This window comes from Lithobates pipiens, unplaced genomic scaffold (assembly GCF_037356315.1).
Source record: "Lithobates pipiens isolate NorthernLeopardFrog02 unplaced genomic scaffold, aLitPip1_a1.2 Scaffold_8, whole genome shotgun sequence".
NCBI lineage: Eukaryota > Metazoa > Chordata > Amphibia > Anura > Ranidae > Lithobates > Lithobates pipiens.
In genome coordinates this window covers 286,456,722-286,473,576 of record NW_027507903.1, presented here as the reverse complement: position 1 = coordinate 286,473,576, position 16,855 = coordinate 286,456,722, and the positions used below count along the sequence as shown (strand labels likewise).

Genomic DNA, 16,855 nt, shown 5'->3' with positions numbered 1-16,855 from the left:
TGTGACTATACCATACAAAAGTGCATATATGTTAACAGGGGATGTCCGCTTAAATATAATAAAATATGGGACCGTTGTTTAAATGATTCTGACACCTGCACTTGACCCCAGAAATGCTTTTTTTTTTTCAAACAAATCACAAATGGTTATATTAAGTTTTCGCCACCCCATTATCAGATTTATGAATCCAAAATACATGTAATGTTGATGATATACTGACAAATTGTAAGGTGCATTGTACAAACCACCTGTTACTGCCATATTTTTGTGTGCTGTCTTCTCCTGTATAACATTATGCCTTAAATGTACATACTTTGTTTCAATAAAAAACTTTTGTTTGAAAAAAAATATACTTTTACTCAGTACCTGTTTCTGAACCCCACCCAGAGCAAAATATTATCAATGGCCCTGGCCCATGGTAATTCTGGGGGAGCTGCAGAGATCCACAGCTCAGGTGGGACAATCTGTCCACAGGACAACAATTGCAAAACCATGCACTCCAAAAATCTTGCCTTTATGGAAGAGTGGCAAGAAGAAAGCCATTGTTGAAAGAAAAACAATAAGAAGTCCCATTTGCAGTTTGCGAGAAGCCATGTGGGGGACACAGTAAACATGTGGAAGAAGGTGTTCTGGTCAGATAAGTCCAAAATTTAACTTTTTGGCCTAAAAGCAAAACGCTATGTGTGGCAGAAAACAAACACTGCAAATCACTCTGAACACACCATCCCCACCGTGAAACATGGTGGTGGCAGCATCATGTTGTGTGGATGCTTTTCTTTAGCAGGGACAGGGAGGCTGGTCAGAGTTGATGGAAAGATGGATGGAGCCAAATACAGGTAAACCTTACAAGAAAACCTGTCTGCAAAAGACCTGAGACTGGGGCAGAGGTTCATCTTCCAGCAGGGACTACGACCCTAAACATACAGCCAGAGCTACAAGGGAATGGTTTAGATCAAAGCATATTCATGTGTTAGAACGGCCCAGTCAAAGTCCAGAGCTAAATCCAATTGAGAATCTGTGGCAAGACTTGAAAATCGCTGTTCACTGATGCTTCATCCAATCTGACAGAGCTTGAACTATTTTGCAAAGAACAATGGGCAAAAATGTCACTCTTTAGATGTGCAAAGCTGGTAGAGACATACCCAAAAAGACTCGCAGCTGTAATTGCAGTGAAAGGTGGTTCTGCAAAGTATTGACTCAGGGTGGCTGAATACAAATGCACACCAAACGTTTCACATATTTTATTGTAAAAAAAAAAAATGGTAAAACTATTTATCGTTTTCCTCCACTTTACAATTATGAGCCACTTTATGTTGATCTATCACATAAAATCCAATCACGCTCTTTTTTGCGAGATGTTTAAAAAAAAAAATACAACCTCCTCCCCCCCTTATAGCCGGTCAATCACGCTCCTTTGTTGTAAAATGTTAAAGCGATGCTAAAATCTGGTTTAAAAATATAGATAAATGTTCTGTTCAGGTATATGTTCTTAAAGCATTTGTTACCCCAACACTTCATATGATATGTGGCTGCTGTACCATGTACTAGTATGAGAAAGTAACCTGTTCTCTTTGTATTGTTTCCTTGGTATGAAATCCCTGGAGTTCCTGCCAGTCCCTCTGCCTTCCTATAGAAAATTGACCACACTAAGCAGGAGAGCACAGCATCATTAGTTCTCTAGCTATGCTCAGTGAAAGGCACATGACAGAGGAGTTGAGAGGAGAATAAGAGATGCAGGGTGAAGCTACTGCCCTGAGGAAGCATTGCCTGCAACCTAAATGGGGTAAGTAGTGAACTCCATGCCCAAGAGGGTTCAGGCAGTGCTGGAAAATAATGGTGGCCACACAAAGTATTGACACTTTGGGTCCAATTTGGACATTTTCACTTAGGGGTGTACTCACATTTGTTGCCAGCGGTTTAGACATTAATGGCTGTGTGTTGAGTTATTTTGAGGGGACAGCAAATTTACACTGTTATACAAGCTGTACACTCACTACTTTACATTGTACAAAGTGTCATTTCTTCAGTGTTGTCACATGAAAAGATAGAATAAAGTATTTACAAAAATGTAAGGGGTGTACTCACTTTCGTGAGATACTGTATACATGTTGATCATATCCCCCTTCATCAACTCTTCTCAAGAGAGAATAAATTCAGTTCCTCTAATCTTTCCTCATAGCTGAGTTCCTCCATGCCTCTTATCAGTTTGGTTGCCATTCTCTGCACTTTCTCCAGTTCCCCCAACAGAGAAAGGGACTGAGGACAGAGATTCTTCAGTCCCTGCCTCAGCTGCCTTATATGGTGAATAAATGGGAGTTACTCTGTGTTGAGCGGCTTCCTGTGCATTCACAAACTGAAGACACAGTAAACACAGTTTGATGAAGGAGTGGGTATCAAGGGTGGAATGGGTGAGGTCCTTTGAAGAATTAATACACTTGACAGAAGATACACGAGAGAAATATCAAAAGATCTGGCGAAACTGTCTTGAATTTAGGAACACGGAGGAGTCTATGGTATTAATGGAGGTATAGAAGGGTAAGGGAGGAGGAGGGGGGAGGGAATAATAATTTTCCCAATATATTTATTTTGGGGGGGGGGAGAGTAGAAGGTGGGGAGGGAAGTAATAAGACCAGAAGTGCACTCCCTATATAACCCCATCCATTACCAGGAGTACCTCAGTTTTGTAGCCAAGCAATACAAGTGTATATCAAGAAAGGAGGGACCTCTGTGTCCCCTGATGTACATCAAAGAAAATAATTTTACAGGTAAGCTGTTTTAAAAATCCTGTTTCCTTTTCATACATCAGGGGACCAGAGCCATAGTAGTTACTATGTGGGATGTCCCATAGTAATGGCAACTGAAGGGAGGGAGACACAACGAACAAAGTAGGGCAAAAGAGACTAGAGGACTCATACTGCAGCCTGCAGTACACTATGCCCAAAGGCAATATCCTCATGACCTTTAACATCGATTTGATAAAATCTGGTAAATGTATGAACTTAAAGAGGAGGGCGGATTTAAAAAAAAAATAATTAAAAGTCAGCAGCTGCAAACACTGTAGCTGCTGACTTAATAAGCGCACTTACCTGTCCAGGGCGCCCGCGATGTCGGCCGCCCGAGGCTGACCCGTCCCTCGGCTCTCGGGTCCCGGCGCCGCCATTTTGGCTAAGGGAAACAGGCAGTGGAGCCTTGCAGCTTCACTGGCCGTTTCCTACTGCGCATGCGCGAGTCGCGCAGCACTTTGTGAATGGGGCACGCTGTGTTCTGGAAACACACAGTTCCCAGAACACAGCGCGACCCATTACCCAGAAGGCGCCACACGGAGGAGAGAAGATAGAAGATCTCCGCAGAGGAGGAAGAGGCAGATTAGGATGATGTGCCTAGCAACAGGCATTTCTGGTAAGTTCAAAAAAAAATTTTTTTTCATTTTTTTTTTTTTGATTTTTTTCAAATTTTTTTTTTTTCAGGGTGGCCCTCCACTTTAAGACCAAATTGCAGCCTTACAGATCTGAGCCATAGAGGCCTGATGAGGCACCACCCAAAAGGCACTAACCACCCTGGTAGAGTGCGCTTTAACATGAAAAGGAGGAATTGTCTTCCTTAAGCCATAAGCTTGAACAATCACTTGACGAATCCATTTGGAAATAGTGGACTTTGATGCTGCCTGTCCCCTTTTTGGATCTTCTGGCAGTACAAACAAAACATCTGTTTTGCGAACCTGAGCGTTAAATAGACTCTAATCGCTCTTACTACATCAAGGGAATGTAGTGCCTTCTCTTTGCTAGGTTGAGACACTGGGAAGAAAGAAGGTAGAATAATATCCTGGTTTAAATGAAAAAAAAAAAAATAATTATATATATATATATATATATATATATATATATATATATATATATATTACACACACCGTATTTATCGGCGTATAACATGCACTTTTTTCCCCTTAAAAGCAGGGGAAAATCGTGGGTGCGTGTTATACGCAGATCCCCTGCAGTTCTGAGCCTCTGGGCGGCTTACAGTCGCCTTCGGCCCGTTCTCGGCAGCTTTCGGCCGCCTTTGGCTCTTCTCGGCAGCTTCCGGCTGCCTTCAGCCACTTTCGGCGGCCGAAAGCTGCCGAGAAGAGCCGAAGGCGGCCTGAGGTCGCCGATAATGGCCGAAGGTGGCCGAGATACACATCTGGCTCTGTACCTCGGCTGCAGCATTTTTAAAAAATAAAAAAAGAGACAAATAAAAGACAAGGCTGCAATGGTGGACACGGCTGTGGACACGGCTGCATAAGGCTGCAATGGTGGATAAGTCTGCATAAGGCTGCAATGGTGGACAAGGCTGCAGATGACACTGACAAGGCGACAAGGCTGCAGGTGGACACTGATGGGCATATAAATCTAAGTTTTTTTTCCCCCTTAAACTTCCCTCCTAAAAGTTTTTTTCCTTAAATTTTCCTCCTAAACTTGTTATAAGCCGACGCGTGTTATACGCCGATAAATACGGTATATATATATATATATATATATATATATATTTATATATAAAAACACAGTTTGCTATGTTTCAGTTACGAATGAATTCAGTGATCAGTACCAATCACTTGCTATCTTCATTCAGAAAGGGGAGGGAATAACATATTTACTTTCCCTTCCCCTGCTCTCCATGCAGATGCCTCCCCACAGCAACCAATGGGAGAGTAGTGAATCTGGCAGTGCTTTAGGGGGGAGAACATGGGGGGCCCGGGCAGCAGGGGAAATCTGTGCTTCATGGGATGATTAGAGTGTGCCCAGACACACTCGCCACACCCCCCGCACATGCCTATGCCCCCATTATTTTACTTCCTAAGATAGATCTCCCCCTGACCCCTTTTCATACTAACTGCATCCCTCCAATTTGAATTTGTGCACAAAAAGAAGAAAGCACAGAGGGTGCTGGCATCATGACATATGTAGGAAAATTTATTAAATGCGGTACTCACAAATATAGAAGAACAATTAGCATATTGAAAAGAATCACCACACCACATCAAAAGGAAGGATCACACGTTATAAGATGAGGCCAAGTTCAGACATGTATTTAATACCAGAAAACAGTGACTAGCACAGAGTATGTTAACCACTTCAGCCCCGGAAGGTTTACCCCCCTCTTTCATGACCAGGCCAATTTTTTTGCGATATGGCACTGCGTTATTTTAACTGACAATTGCGCAGTCGTGCGACACCGTACCCAAATAAAACGTATGTCCTTTTTTCCCCCCCCACAAATAGAGCTTTCTTTTGGTGATATTTTATCACCTCTGCGGTTTTTATTTTTTACGCTAAAAGGCACACTGGCCATTTTTGACCATTTTTACAGCTGCTGTTTTTGGCTTCAGATGTTTTTTTTCTACAGTCAATAAACTCTCTAGCATGCTATCCTATGTGTCCATGCACACATAGGCTATAAACTGTTTTTGGCTGTAAAAAAACTCCCCCAAAACTATTGGGTTCTGAGGAGTTTTTCAGCTGTAAAAAAACGTTCTAACATCGAAAAATGCAGAAAAACGCTCAAAAACTTGGCTCACCAGCATTTTTTAAATGTTTTTGATCCCACTGAAAAAAAAGCTAACACTTAAAAAAGTTATTGCAAAAACGTTGAAAAACTCACTGCAAAGCTACTGGCGTTTTTCTAATGTTATTATAAGTGTGCATGAGGCCTTTAGGGCTCTTTCACACGGGGTGGATCAGTGCTGATCCGTCCCATGGATATCCGCTTGATCAGTGGGGATCGCCGAGCGATCTCCGCTGAGCAGGAAGATGACACGTCTGTCTCTACACACTGCGCAGGGACGGACCTGTCACAGAGCCGCTCTCCCCTATGGGAGATGGGGTGACGACAGACCGCAGAGTCCGATGACGGATGGAAAAATAGCTTTTTCCTCCGTCACACTTTTTCGGATCGGAGCGGGTCGGATGTCAGCGGACTTGTCACCGCTGACATCCGAAGCTCCATAGACCTCAATGGAGCATCCGTTCAGGTCCGCCTGAAAAACTGACATGCAGATCGTCCGTGTGACAGGGGCCTAACAAAGAAAGAGCAACAATTTTGAAAACAAAAATATATTTTTCTACTTTCTGCTATAAAACACATCCAATAAAAAAAAAAAAATGTAAAAAATCAAATGTCTTCATCAATTTAGGCCAATATGTATTCTACTACATAGTTTTGGTAAAAAAAAAATCCCAATAAGCGTATATTGATTGGCAAAAGTTATTGCGTCTACAAACTGTGGGATAGATTTATTAAATTTAAATTTTTCTTTACTAGTAATTAGCGTCAATCAGCGACTTATAGCGGAATTGCGACATTCGGACACTTTTTTGGGGACCAGTGACACTAATACACTGTCGATCATGCCATTCTTTTAGATCGGCTCCGTTGTAATGTTGGATTAAATGACTTGGCCCTTAGCTGGTTTGAATCATATCTAACAAATAGGACTGAACAAATTGCACTTGGTCATTTTAAATCCAAGCCGCATATGGTTACTTGCGGTGTTCCCCAGGGGTCAGTTCTTGGCCCAATTTTGTTCATTCTCTATCTCATTCCTCTGGGCCAAATTATCAGCCATTATTACATCTCATTTCACTGTTATGCTGATGATACAAAGCTATATGTAAAAGCAGCAGTAGAAACACCGTCTGTGCAGTCACCCCTTTCAGTACTTACCGCTTGTCTAGAGGAGATAAAGGTATGGATGAAACAACATTTTTTGCAATTGAATAGCTCCAAAACTGAAGTTATCATGATTGGTACGACTCATCAGATTAAATCATCATTGATAACCGGTATTGTTTTTTCAGGTTCTAAAATTCCCGTTTCGTCCATAGTTACTAATCTTGGGGTAAAAATGGACTCTCAACTCACTTTTGAAGCACATATAAATCATTTATGTAAGACCTCTTTTTTCCATCTTCGTAACATTTCTAAACTTTGTCCTTTTCTTTCCCTTTCTGATGCTGAAAGGTTGGTTCATGCCTTTGTCTCCTCTAGACTGGACTATTGCAACGCACTTCTCATTGGGATTCCGAGAAAGAGCCACAGAGGCTTCAGTATATTCAAAACTCTGCGGCTAGGATCCTGATGAGAGTGCGGAAGCATGAGCATATTACCCCGATTCTTAAATCGCTTCATTGGCTCCCGGGCTCTGCTAGGATTGAGTATAAGGTTTCTCTTCTTACACACCAATGTATATATGGACATGCCCCACCTTAACTTAAGGAACTTTTGAGATTGCAAAATCTATCTCATTCCCTTCGTTCGACTCAATTAAATCTTCTCCAAATTCCAAAAACTAGATTAACGACAATGGGAGATAGGGCCTTTTGTGCTGCTGCCCCACGTTTGTGGAATGCTCTGCCTGATAGTCTGAGGGTTTTTCAATCAACTGAAAGTTTTAAAAAAGGATTAAAGACTTTTCTTTTTAATACATTTTTTTAATTGATGTTTATTGTATATTTTGATTGTAACCATGTAGCACTTTGAGATCTTTTGATCTAAAGTGCATTATAAATAAAATGTATTATTATTATTATTATTATTAATACAGTGATAAGTGCTAAAAAAAAATATGCACTGTCACTGTACAAATGACACTGGCAGGGAAGGGGTTACCACCAGGGGCAATCAAAGAGTTAAACGTGCTATGGCTGTGGCAAGGCAGAGAACTGTGTTCTTGCTCAGCAGAAACACAAGATCTCTGTCTCTCCCTACGGCAATCTGCCTTGTTTACAAAGGCAGCAGGGGCGGCCTGTCCATTAGGCACAGTCCCCTCTATCCATGTCCACCACACCCCTATATGAATAGCTAGATTCATTCATAGCATTAATATCCATGGCCACCCCCAAGTTATGCGTCGGGCCCCTTTAAGGACGTTGGGTGTTTTTTTTAAGCACTTGATTAGAGCCAAAGGCTCTAATAGGCTTCAAAATAGGGTGGGCTTGGGTCACAGGGCATTGCGCCAGGAGCCCAGCCAAATGTTACAACAGCCAATGAATATTCGCTATTGAAACACTGATCCTCAATCCGGTCAATCAACAGCAGGTCTGAGACACGTTTTCTGATTGGCCAAAAAGAGAAGACTCCAAATTGCCCTCCTACGAGGAGGGGGGAAACAGAAGCTACCGCAATGCCCTTGGAGAGCAGGGGAAGCGACTGCCAAAACCCGGGAGAATCACTGCCCACCATAAATGGGGAAAGTGCTTTAGACACGACCAAGCAGGGGGAGGGGGTGTTACTGTTTGCCAAATTACCACCGGCCGCCACTGAAAGGCAGACTGCCAATCTGTCTTCCTCTGGAACGAATGGTGGGTCCTACCTACAGGTGACCTCAGGACTCACTCACTTCAACCTTCATGGTAAAACAGTATTGCGTGGGGCAATGACAGCGTTGTTATAACGCATTGCATGGTATACTTTTTTTTTACTTAATTGAAGTGGCACAAAACGATATTATATACAACTCTATGCACTTCAGCTTTGGTGCGCTGCATAAAAATGCAGACAGGACACATTTTTGCACAACGCACATATGCTCAGTGTTATAGTATAAACAGCGCATTGTTGTGCACGTGCAATTGCATTGGTCTATGCCAGTGATGGCAAACCTTGGCACCCCAGATGTTTTGGAACTACATTTCCCATGATGCTCCAGTGCATGAGCATCCTGGGAAATGTAGTTCCAAAACATCTGGGGTGCCAAGGTTCACCATCACTGATCCATGCAGACGTGCGGGGGGGGGGGGGTCGACTTCTCCTAAAATAGTCAAATTTCTAGCAAATTCAAATGCACCTGGTCATATTATCAAATACTGGACTTCTGACTTTAATACTTGGGATGAGATTGGTGTGCCTCTTTAACCGCTTGCCAAAAATATACTGTATATACGGCAGTAAGGCGGCTCTCCTGTGTAAAATCACATACAGGTATGTGATTTTGCACTTCTGCGTCTGGGGCGTGCATGCGCGCCATCGCCGACCCTCTCGCGCTGTAATTGGACACAACAGAAGCCAATCGGCTGGTCTGGCAGACCCGATGTCCGCCGGGACCCACTGATCATGCCCGAGAGAGGCAGAACAACTGTCTGCCTATGTACACAAGGCAGATCGCCGTTCTGCTAGTTGAGGAGACAGAAACCCTGTGTTTCTGAGGAGCAGAAGCAGGAACAGGGATCTCTGTCTTCACAGCCAAAACCTCACACAGAAAGCACTCCCTAGGAGCAAATTTAATTCTTTGATCGCCCCTGATGTTAGCCCCTTCCCTGCCAGTGTCATTAGTACATTGACAGTGCTTTTTATTTAGCACTGATCACTGTATTGATGTCCCCAAAAAGTGTCACTTAGTGTAACAACTGTCCACCGCAATGTCACAGTCCTGCTAAAAATCGCTGATCTTGCTGCCATTGCTAACAATAAAAAATAAATAAAAAATTCCATAAAAATATCCCATAGTTTGTAGATGCTATTACTTTTGCGCAAACCAATCAATATACGCTTATTGGCATTAACATGTAGCAGAATACATATTGGCCTAAATTGATGAAGAAATTAAATATTTTTACATTTTTTTATTGGGTATGTTTTATAGCAGAAAGTAAAAAATATTGTTTTTTTTTTTCAAAATTGTCGGCCTTTGGTTATGGCGCTAAAAAAAAAAGCCTGCAGAGGTGATCAAATACTACCAAAAGAGAGCTCTATTTGTGGGGGGAAGGACAGGCTTTTCTATATTGGCACAATTGTCAGTAACGCAGTGCCGTATCGCAAAAAATGGTCATGTCAGGAAGGGGGGGGGGGGGGGGGTTAGATCTACCAGAGCTGAAATGGTTAAACAGCTATGAAGAGAGTGAGGTAAGCCTGTGTAGAATTAACAGAAAGCTGTTTTATTTTTGCACAAAAAATACATTATTGGTATATAAGGGAGCTGGAATTTAGAAAAAAAATGTGAACAAAGGTGAACTTAACCTTCAAGCCTTGACATGTTGGTATTCTATTTACTTGCCGCAACCTCATCCTTTATATTGTACCAAAAAAAACAATATGGTACACTATTGCGTTTGTTCTGTATGTTCTAAAATTAACTATACTGTATTTTGACTTACTAAAATTTTTAATTTCATAAACCACTGTGCTAATATCGTGTGACAAACAAAATTGGAACTGTCGCTATTTTATTCTCTAAGGCAGTGATTCTCAACCAGGGTTCCTCCAGAGGTTGCTAGGGATTCCTTCAGCATTGGGCAATTTCTGCCTCTCAGATAAGTTCCCACTGTTCCCAAGATCCCATTGATCCTTTTTAGCTATCTGTAAGGAGGTAATTCTTCCCAATGGCCACCAGTGTAAGGACCATTCATCCCACTGACCATCACACTAATGTATCAGGAGTTGTAGATTTCTCATTTTTAGCGGGGGTTCCTCGAGACCGGAGAATTATTTCAAGGGTTTCTCTGTGTTGAAAAGGTTGAGAAAGGCTGCTCTAGAGTCTCTGCTTTCAGAATATATATATTTGGGGAGTTTATGTCATCTTCAGGCCTAAAATAATTTTTAAACATGTAAAAAAAAAAAAAATATTTGCAAAAAATGCTCTGGCAGTGATAGGGTTAAGTCTCCTTATTTCTGGTCATGTGACTACGATTTTACATTTTCCCTGGACTCAGGTCAGCCTGTCAGTTTTTTTTTCCCCACTGTAAGAATTTAAAAATAAATGCTAGTTTGTCTTGCAGTTCATTTTTAACATGAGATATGGATGGACAGATAGACATTAATGTATCTAATATTCAGTTATATTTTGTATATACAGGGACATGAAATCACCTGCCAGCATTATTTTTAAATCCTAACTGAAATGTTAGTTTAAATTGCCTGAATTTTTTTAATATTAATTTCTAACATTGATTTACCCTTGGCACCATGAAAGTCCTGCTTCCATACTAAACAAAAATTCTATATATTTAGGACGTGGTGCCCTTTGACCTTCCCTCTTCCCAGCATTGGTTATGGTTTATATTAATGACATCAATTTATATTATTTCTATCATTACATTAATATCCCCATTGCACTGCACAGGTCTCATGGCTTGGGCACTTTACTCCTATGCCCATATATGGTATTGTCTTGGACACATGCCAAGATTCTGGCAGTTGGTATAGGAGTGGCAGTTGGCAGTTGCTATAGCAACGGCAGTAGATATAAGAGAGGCCAGTTGTTGTCAGAGTCAGTTGTTGCTGGGAGTGTGAGGAGGTAGGTCATGCTTTGCTCTGCACAAATTGTAGAATATGTGTGTGCTTGTATAAAGGGGGGCAGGGTGCCGGTACATGAAAACCAAAGCTGGGCATAATTCTATGGTATGTTCTCCTTACAAAACAGCCATAGTCTATGTAGAAAAGCCTCCATACAATATTATTTATTGCAATATGGCAATTTTTCTTTCAATTACATTACACTAATTACATTAATTATATTAATGAATAACATCATTGCATTATCACAGTAATTCATAACATTTCACAAATGATATGATTATATTAGATCAATTACTGCATTATATTACATTAGTTAATTGGAGAAAAGGGGGCGGAGCAGCCAAGTCTGTGATTTGAACTATTTTTAGATTCCAACTGATCTTTTAGTTTAAATCACCTGCAAGCCGGTACATGATATCCAAAGCTGGGAATAGTCCTAGAGTATGTTTTCTTTAGAAAGCAGCCATAGTCAATGTAGAAAAGCCTGCACTAAGGAAGTGAAAGGGTTATTCCGCCGTGGGGGAAGGGCAGTAAAAGACTTTTCCCTCAGCCCTGCAGTGACATCACTGGTTCTATCTAGCATATTATTGGGAATTATATTTTTTTATAACTATATTATATAAAAGAAGGAAAGAAGAGTGAGAGTTTGGGTTTGCTACCTTTATCTCTCATTTCTTTACCTTAAGGCCCCTTCCACACTGGGGCGGTGCGGGCGTCGGCGGTAAAGCGGTGGTATTTTTACTTACGCTTTACCGCCGTTATATCGGTTTTAACTCCCGCTAGCAGCCGAAAAAGGGTTAAAACTGCCCGCAAAGCACGCTGCAGTGGCGCTTTGCCAGCGGTATAGCTGCATTGATATTGATATATATATATATATATATATATCAATATATCATCAATATCAATATATCATCAATATCAATATATCAATATATATCTATATATATATCAATACATCAATATATCAATATATATATTGATATATTGATTTCAATGGGTAGGAGCGGTGAATACACCGCTCCAAAGATGCTGCTATCAGGACTTTTTTTACCGTCCTGCTAGCGCACCGCTCCAGTGTGAAAGCCCTCCGGCTTTCATACTGGAGTGAAAGGAGCCGCTTTTTTCAGCCGCTATACAGGCGCTATTTTTAGCGCTGTAGCGTCTGAAAAAACGTGTCAGTGTGAAAGGGGCCTTAATAAATCGATCCCACAATCATTGGTGTTTACTGGCACGCTATACCCCCCCCCCCACACCTCCCAACTTTTAAACAAATGATCCCATCATCATAGGTGGTCAGCGGCTCTTTAAAGGAAAAGGGATTAAAAATCAGTTAAAATCAAGACGTTACTACCTTTGCCTGTGGCTCTTGTTCAGTAGTTGTTTAATGTTTAACATTAGTTGTAGTTATGGTCAATGACTTTGTGTGATGTCTGGTTACAAGAATTTATTACTAAATATTGTCTTTTTCTATCTTTACAGATTTTGTGGCCGACAACTTTTTGAGATTTGAGAAATTTGAGGTTTAGCAGGCGTTTGGTAAACGTTTGGGAAACGTATTCATTGTCTTAAAGAGCATCCGATTTTATTTGGAGTTTTCAGAGACAAATTTCAAGATGAGCTATTCAGTAAGTATCTATATATTTTTTCACTATTCTTATATGACTTCACACTCACAACTGCACATGCACAAAGGAGAACAAAGGCTCTTGACATTATTGACCTAATATGGTCAGACTTTTTCGCTACATTTTCACTTCCTGTGAAGAACGCATTTCCTGTCCCTGGGTGACTATACTCACTCCTCCACTGTATCTATGTAAGAACTCATTGCTGCCACCCAGGCAGGACTACAAACATGTCTGCCTTTGTTTATTCCAATTACATGGGAGATGGGAAAATTAGCAGTTTACAGAAGAAAGATTGATTTGATAATGCTGTCTATTCACAGCATTTTTTGACAGGTCAGCGGGTACTTTCTGTACTTGCTGAAAATCATGAAAAATGAAAACTAAAGCAGCCATCACATCTAAGGACTATCTAACTTCAACATATTAAATGTTTGTTCTTGACTTTAATTGTCCTTTAAAATTCTATGTGAAGACGTTTATAATTTTTGTATAGAGTGGTGAGAATTTAGACACTGTGTTGAGTTGTTATCTGTATTGCCGCTTAGGAGTGGTAATTAAAAAAATTCAGCGCAATTGGGGAGGTAAAGTCTTAAAATGGGGACACCCAATCCTGTGACAATTAAGATAGAAATTACATTCATTTTAGAGAGATTTTCTCAAATTTCCCGTTGCATCTCTAGGACAAGAAGTGATGAGAAATCTCCTGATCACAGGAAAAAAAGAAAAACTCCATAGGGGTTTTAACTCTTCCCTATACTATCTAAAATTATAACAAAAGGTTGTGGCTCAGCATACACTTTAAGAAAACTGTATACAGCGAGGAACGATGCCAAACATAGTCAGAAATAGAATATGAGTTTACATTCACCTCATGTAATGCAGATCAAATATGAACATTTTTTTCAGAAACTTCACAATCATATAATAAACCATACAAAACAAAATCCAAATGAATGCCAATGTTACGCAACTTTTAAATATGAATTTAGGCTGATCTTCTTCTTTTCATTCATAGGGAAAAATGAACACCATCAACTATAGGAGAGTTGATGAGGCGAGCAAATGGGATAAAGTAAGGAGTGTAAAGGAGAAGTGGTTGGAAGAAGAACGCAAGAGAGAGGAGGCTAAAGAGAAACAGAGAAAAGCAGAGGCGAGGGCTAAAGAGCAGAAGAGAAAGGAAAAGGAGGAACAGAGAAGGAAGGAACAATTCAGAGAGGAGGAGGAGAGAAAATGGGAAATCAAAAAAATAGAAGAAAAGAAGCTGCTGGAAGCAGTTCGCAAGAGGGATGAAGCCAATTGGAGAAAAGCAGAGGAGGAGAGAGAAAAACAAAAGAGAGAGGAAAAAGAGGAACAGCAAAGGGAGGAAAAACGCAGAGAGGAGGAGAAGAGAAAATGGGAAAACAAAAAAAGAGAAGAGAAGAAGCTGCTGGAAGCAGTTCGCAAGGGGGAGGAAGCCAATTGGATAAAAGCAGAAGAGAAGATAGATGAACAGAAGAGAAAGAATAAGGAGGAACAGGGAAAGGAGGAAAAACTCATTAATGAGGAGGCGAAAAAATGGAAAAACAGAATAGGAGCAGAAAAGAAGCAGCTTGAAGGGGATCGCATGTACGAAGAAGCTACTTGGAGAAAAGCAGAAGAGATAAGAAAAGAACAGAAGAGAAAGGAAGAAGAGGAACAAAGAAGGATGGAAAAAATCAGAGATGAGGAGCAGCGCAAATGGGAAAAGAAAAAAAGAGAAGAAAAGAAGCATCTGGATGATAATCGCAAGAGGGAGGAAGTTCAATGGAAAAAAGCAGAGGAGAGGAGAAAAGAACAGAAGAGAGAGGATGAAGAGGAACTGAGAAGGAAGGAAAAATTCAGAGATGAGGAGCAGCGCAAATGGGACAAGAAAAAAAGAGATGAGAAGAAGCAGCTGGAAGAAGATTTTGAGAGGGAGGAAGCCAATTTGAGGAAGACAAGAGAAAAACAGAAGAGAAAGGAAGAGGAGAAACAGAGAAGGGAGGAAAAATTAAAAGCTGAGGAGGCGGAAATATGGGAAAACAGAAAAAGAGAAGAGAAGATGCAAAGACTAGAGCAGGAGAGGCTGCAAGAAAATTACAAGAGGGAAGAAGCTGAATGGAAAAAAGCAGAGGAGAATAGAGAAAAACAGAAGACAAAGGAAGAAGAAGATCAGAGAAGGCTGGACAGAATCATAAATGGGGAGGCAAGAAAATGGGAAAACACAAAAGAAGAAGAGGAGAAGCTGCTGGAAGAATATCGCAAGAAAGAGGAGTCTAAATGCAGAAAAGCAGAGGAGAAGAGAGAAGGAAGGAAGAAAGAGAAAGAAAGGGAACAGATAACAATGGACAGACTCAGAGATAAGCAGACGCAAAGATGGGAAAACAGAAAAACAGAAGAGGAGAACAGGCTGGAAGAAGATCGCAAGAGAGAGGAGGCTAAATGGAGAAAAGCAGAGGAAAAGAGAGAAGAACGGAAGAGAAGGGAAGAAGAGGAAAAGAAAATCTTGGACGAACTCAGAGATAAGCAGACACAAATATGGGAAGACAGAAAAGCAAAAGAGAAGAAGCAGCTGGAAGAAGACCGCAAGAGAGAGGAGGCTAAATGGAGAAAAGATGAGGAGAAGCGAGAAGAACGAAAGAGACAGGAAAAAGAGGAACAGAGAAGGATGGACAAATTCAGAGCTGAGCAGGTGAGAAAATGGGAAAACAGAAAAGCAGCACAGGAGAAGCAGCTGGAAGAAGATCGCAAGAGAGAGGAGGATAAATGTAAAAGAGTAGAGGAGAGGAGAGAAAAACTGAAAAGATGGGAAAGAGAGGTACAGAAAAGGGAGGACAAATTGAAAGAGGAAGAGGCAAAAAGAAGGGATATAAAATTAAGAGAACAGTGGATGCAGCAGAAAGAAGATCGCATGAGAGAAGAGGCTAGAAGAAGGGGATGATTAATGTGAAGAGAATGAGGGGGTTGATAGTTGAAGGAGAGGGAGAGTGGGGGGAAAGTAAGAGGGAAAAAGATAGAAAGAGAGGGAGAAAGGAAGGTCTCTCTCCTTCTTACCTGGGGAATGGGGGAGGAGAGGAGTGAGAGAGGGGGACATGCTCATAGGCGTGAGAGACCCCCTTTCCACCCTCTCTTTCTATCTCCCCCCTTACCTAAGAGAGAGGGGGCTAAATGGAGAAAAGAAGAGGAGAAGCGAGAAGAACAAAGGAGAAGGGAAGAAGAGCCGAGAAGAAGGGGGCTGAAGAAAAAAGAGATGAGTAATGTGAAGAGAATGAGGGGGGTAATAGTTGGAGGAGAGGGAAAGAGTGGGGGGAAAGTAAGGGGGAAAAAGATAGAAAGAGAGGGAGAAAGGAAGGTCTCTCTCCTTCATACCTGGGGAATGGGGGAGGAGAGGAGTGAGAGAGGGGGACATGCTCATAGGCGTGAGAGACCCCCTTTCCACCCTCTCTTTCTATCTACCCCCCTTACCTAAGAGGGAGGAGGCTAAATGGAGAAAAGAAGAGGAGAAGCGAGAAGAACGAAGAGAAGGGAAAAAATGGAACAGAGAAGGATGAAGATCGCATGAGAGAAGAGGCTATATGGAGCAGAGCAGGGCTCTGGGCGGCACAGTGGTGTAGTGGTTAGCACTGTCATCTAGCAGTAAGAAGGGTCGCTGGTTGAAATCCCAACCACGACACTACCTGCCTGGAGTTTGCATGTTCTCCCTGTGCCTGCGTGGGTTTCCTCCGGGTACTCCGGTTTCCTCCCACAAACCAAAGACATGCAGGTAGGTTAATTGGCTTTAATTTAATTGGCTTTTAATTGGCTTAATTGGTGTCTTTATTCAACCTTTATAACTATAAAACTATGAGAGAAGAATAGAATACAATAAAAAATATTGTACAATCCAATATACCGAATTCTTTTTTTTCAAATATAAATTTTATTAAACGACAACCAAGGGAGAGTTCCCAGCATTACAACCAATC

The 16,855-nt window shown here is 41.3% G+C and overlaps 1 protein-coding gene across 1 annotated transcript; it reads left to right on the top strand.

Moving 5' to 3' along the window:
- Window positions 1–12,748: 12,748 nt before the first annotated feature.
- LOC143962074 (uncharacterized) lies at window positions 12,749–15,831 on the top strand. Its single transcript, XM_077471407.1, has 2 exons — window positions 12,749–12,890; window positions 13,909–15,831. Exons 1-2 carry the CDS (start codon window positions 12,879–12,881, stop codon window positions 15,829–15,831), a joined length of 1,935 nt encoding a protein of 644 aa, XP_077327533.1. The 5' UTR covers window positions 12,749–12,878.
- Window positions 15,832–16,855: the final 1,024 nt, after the last annotated feature.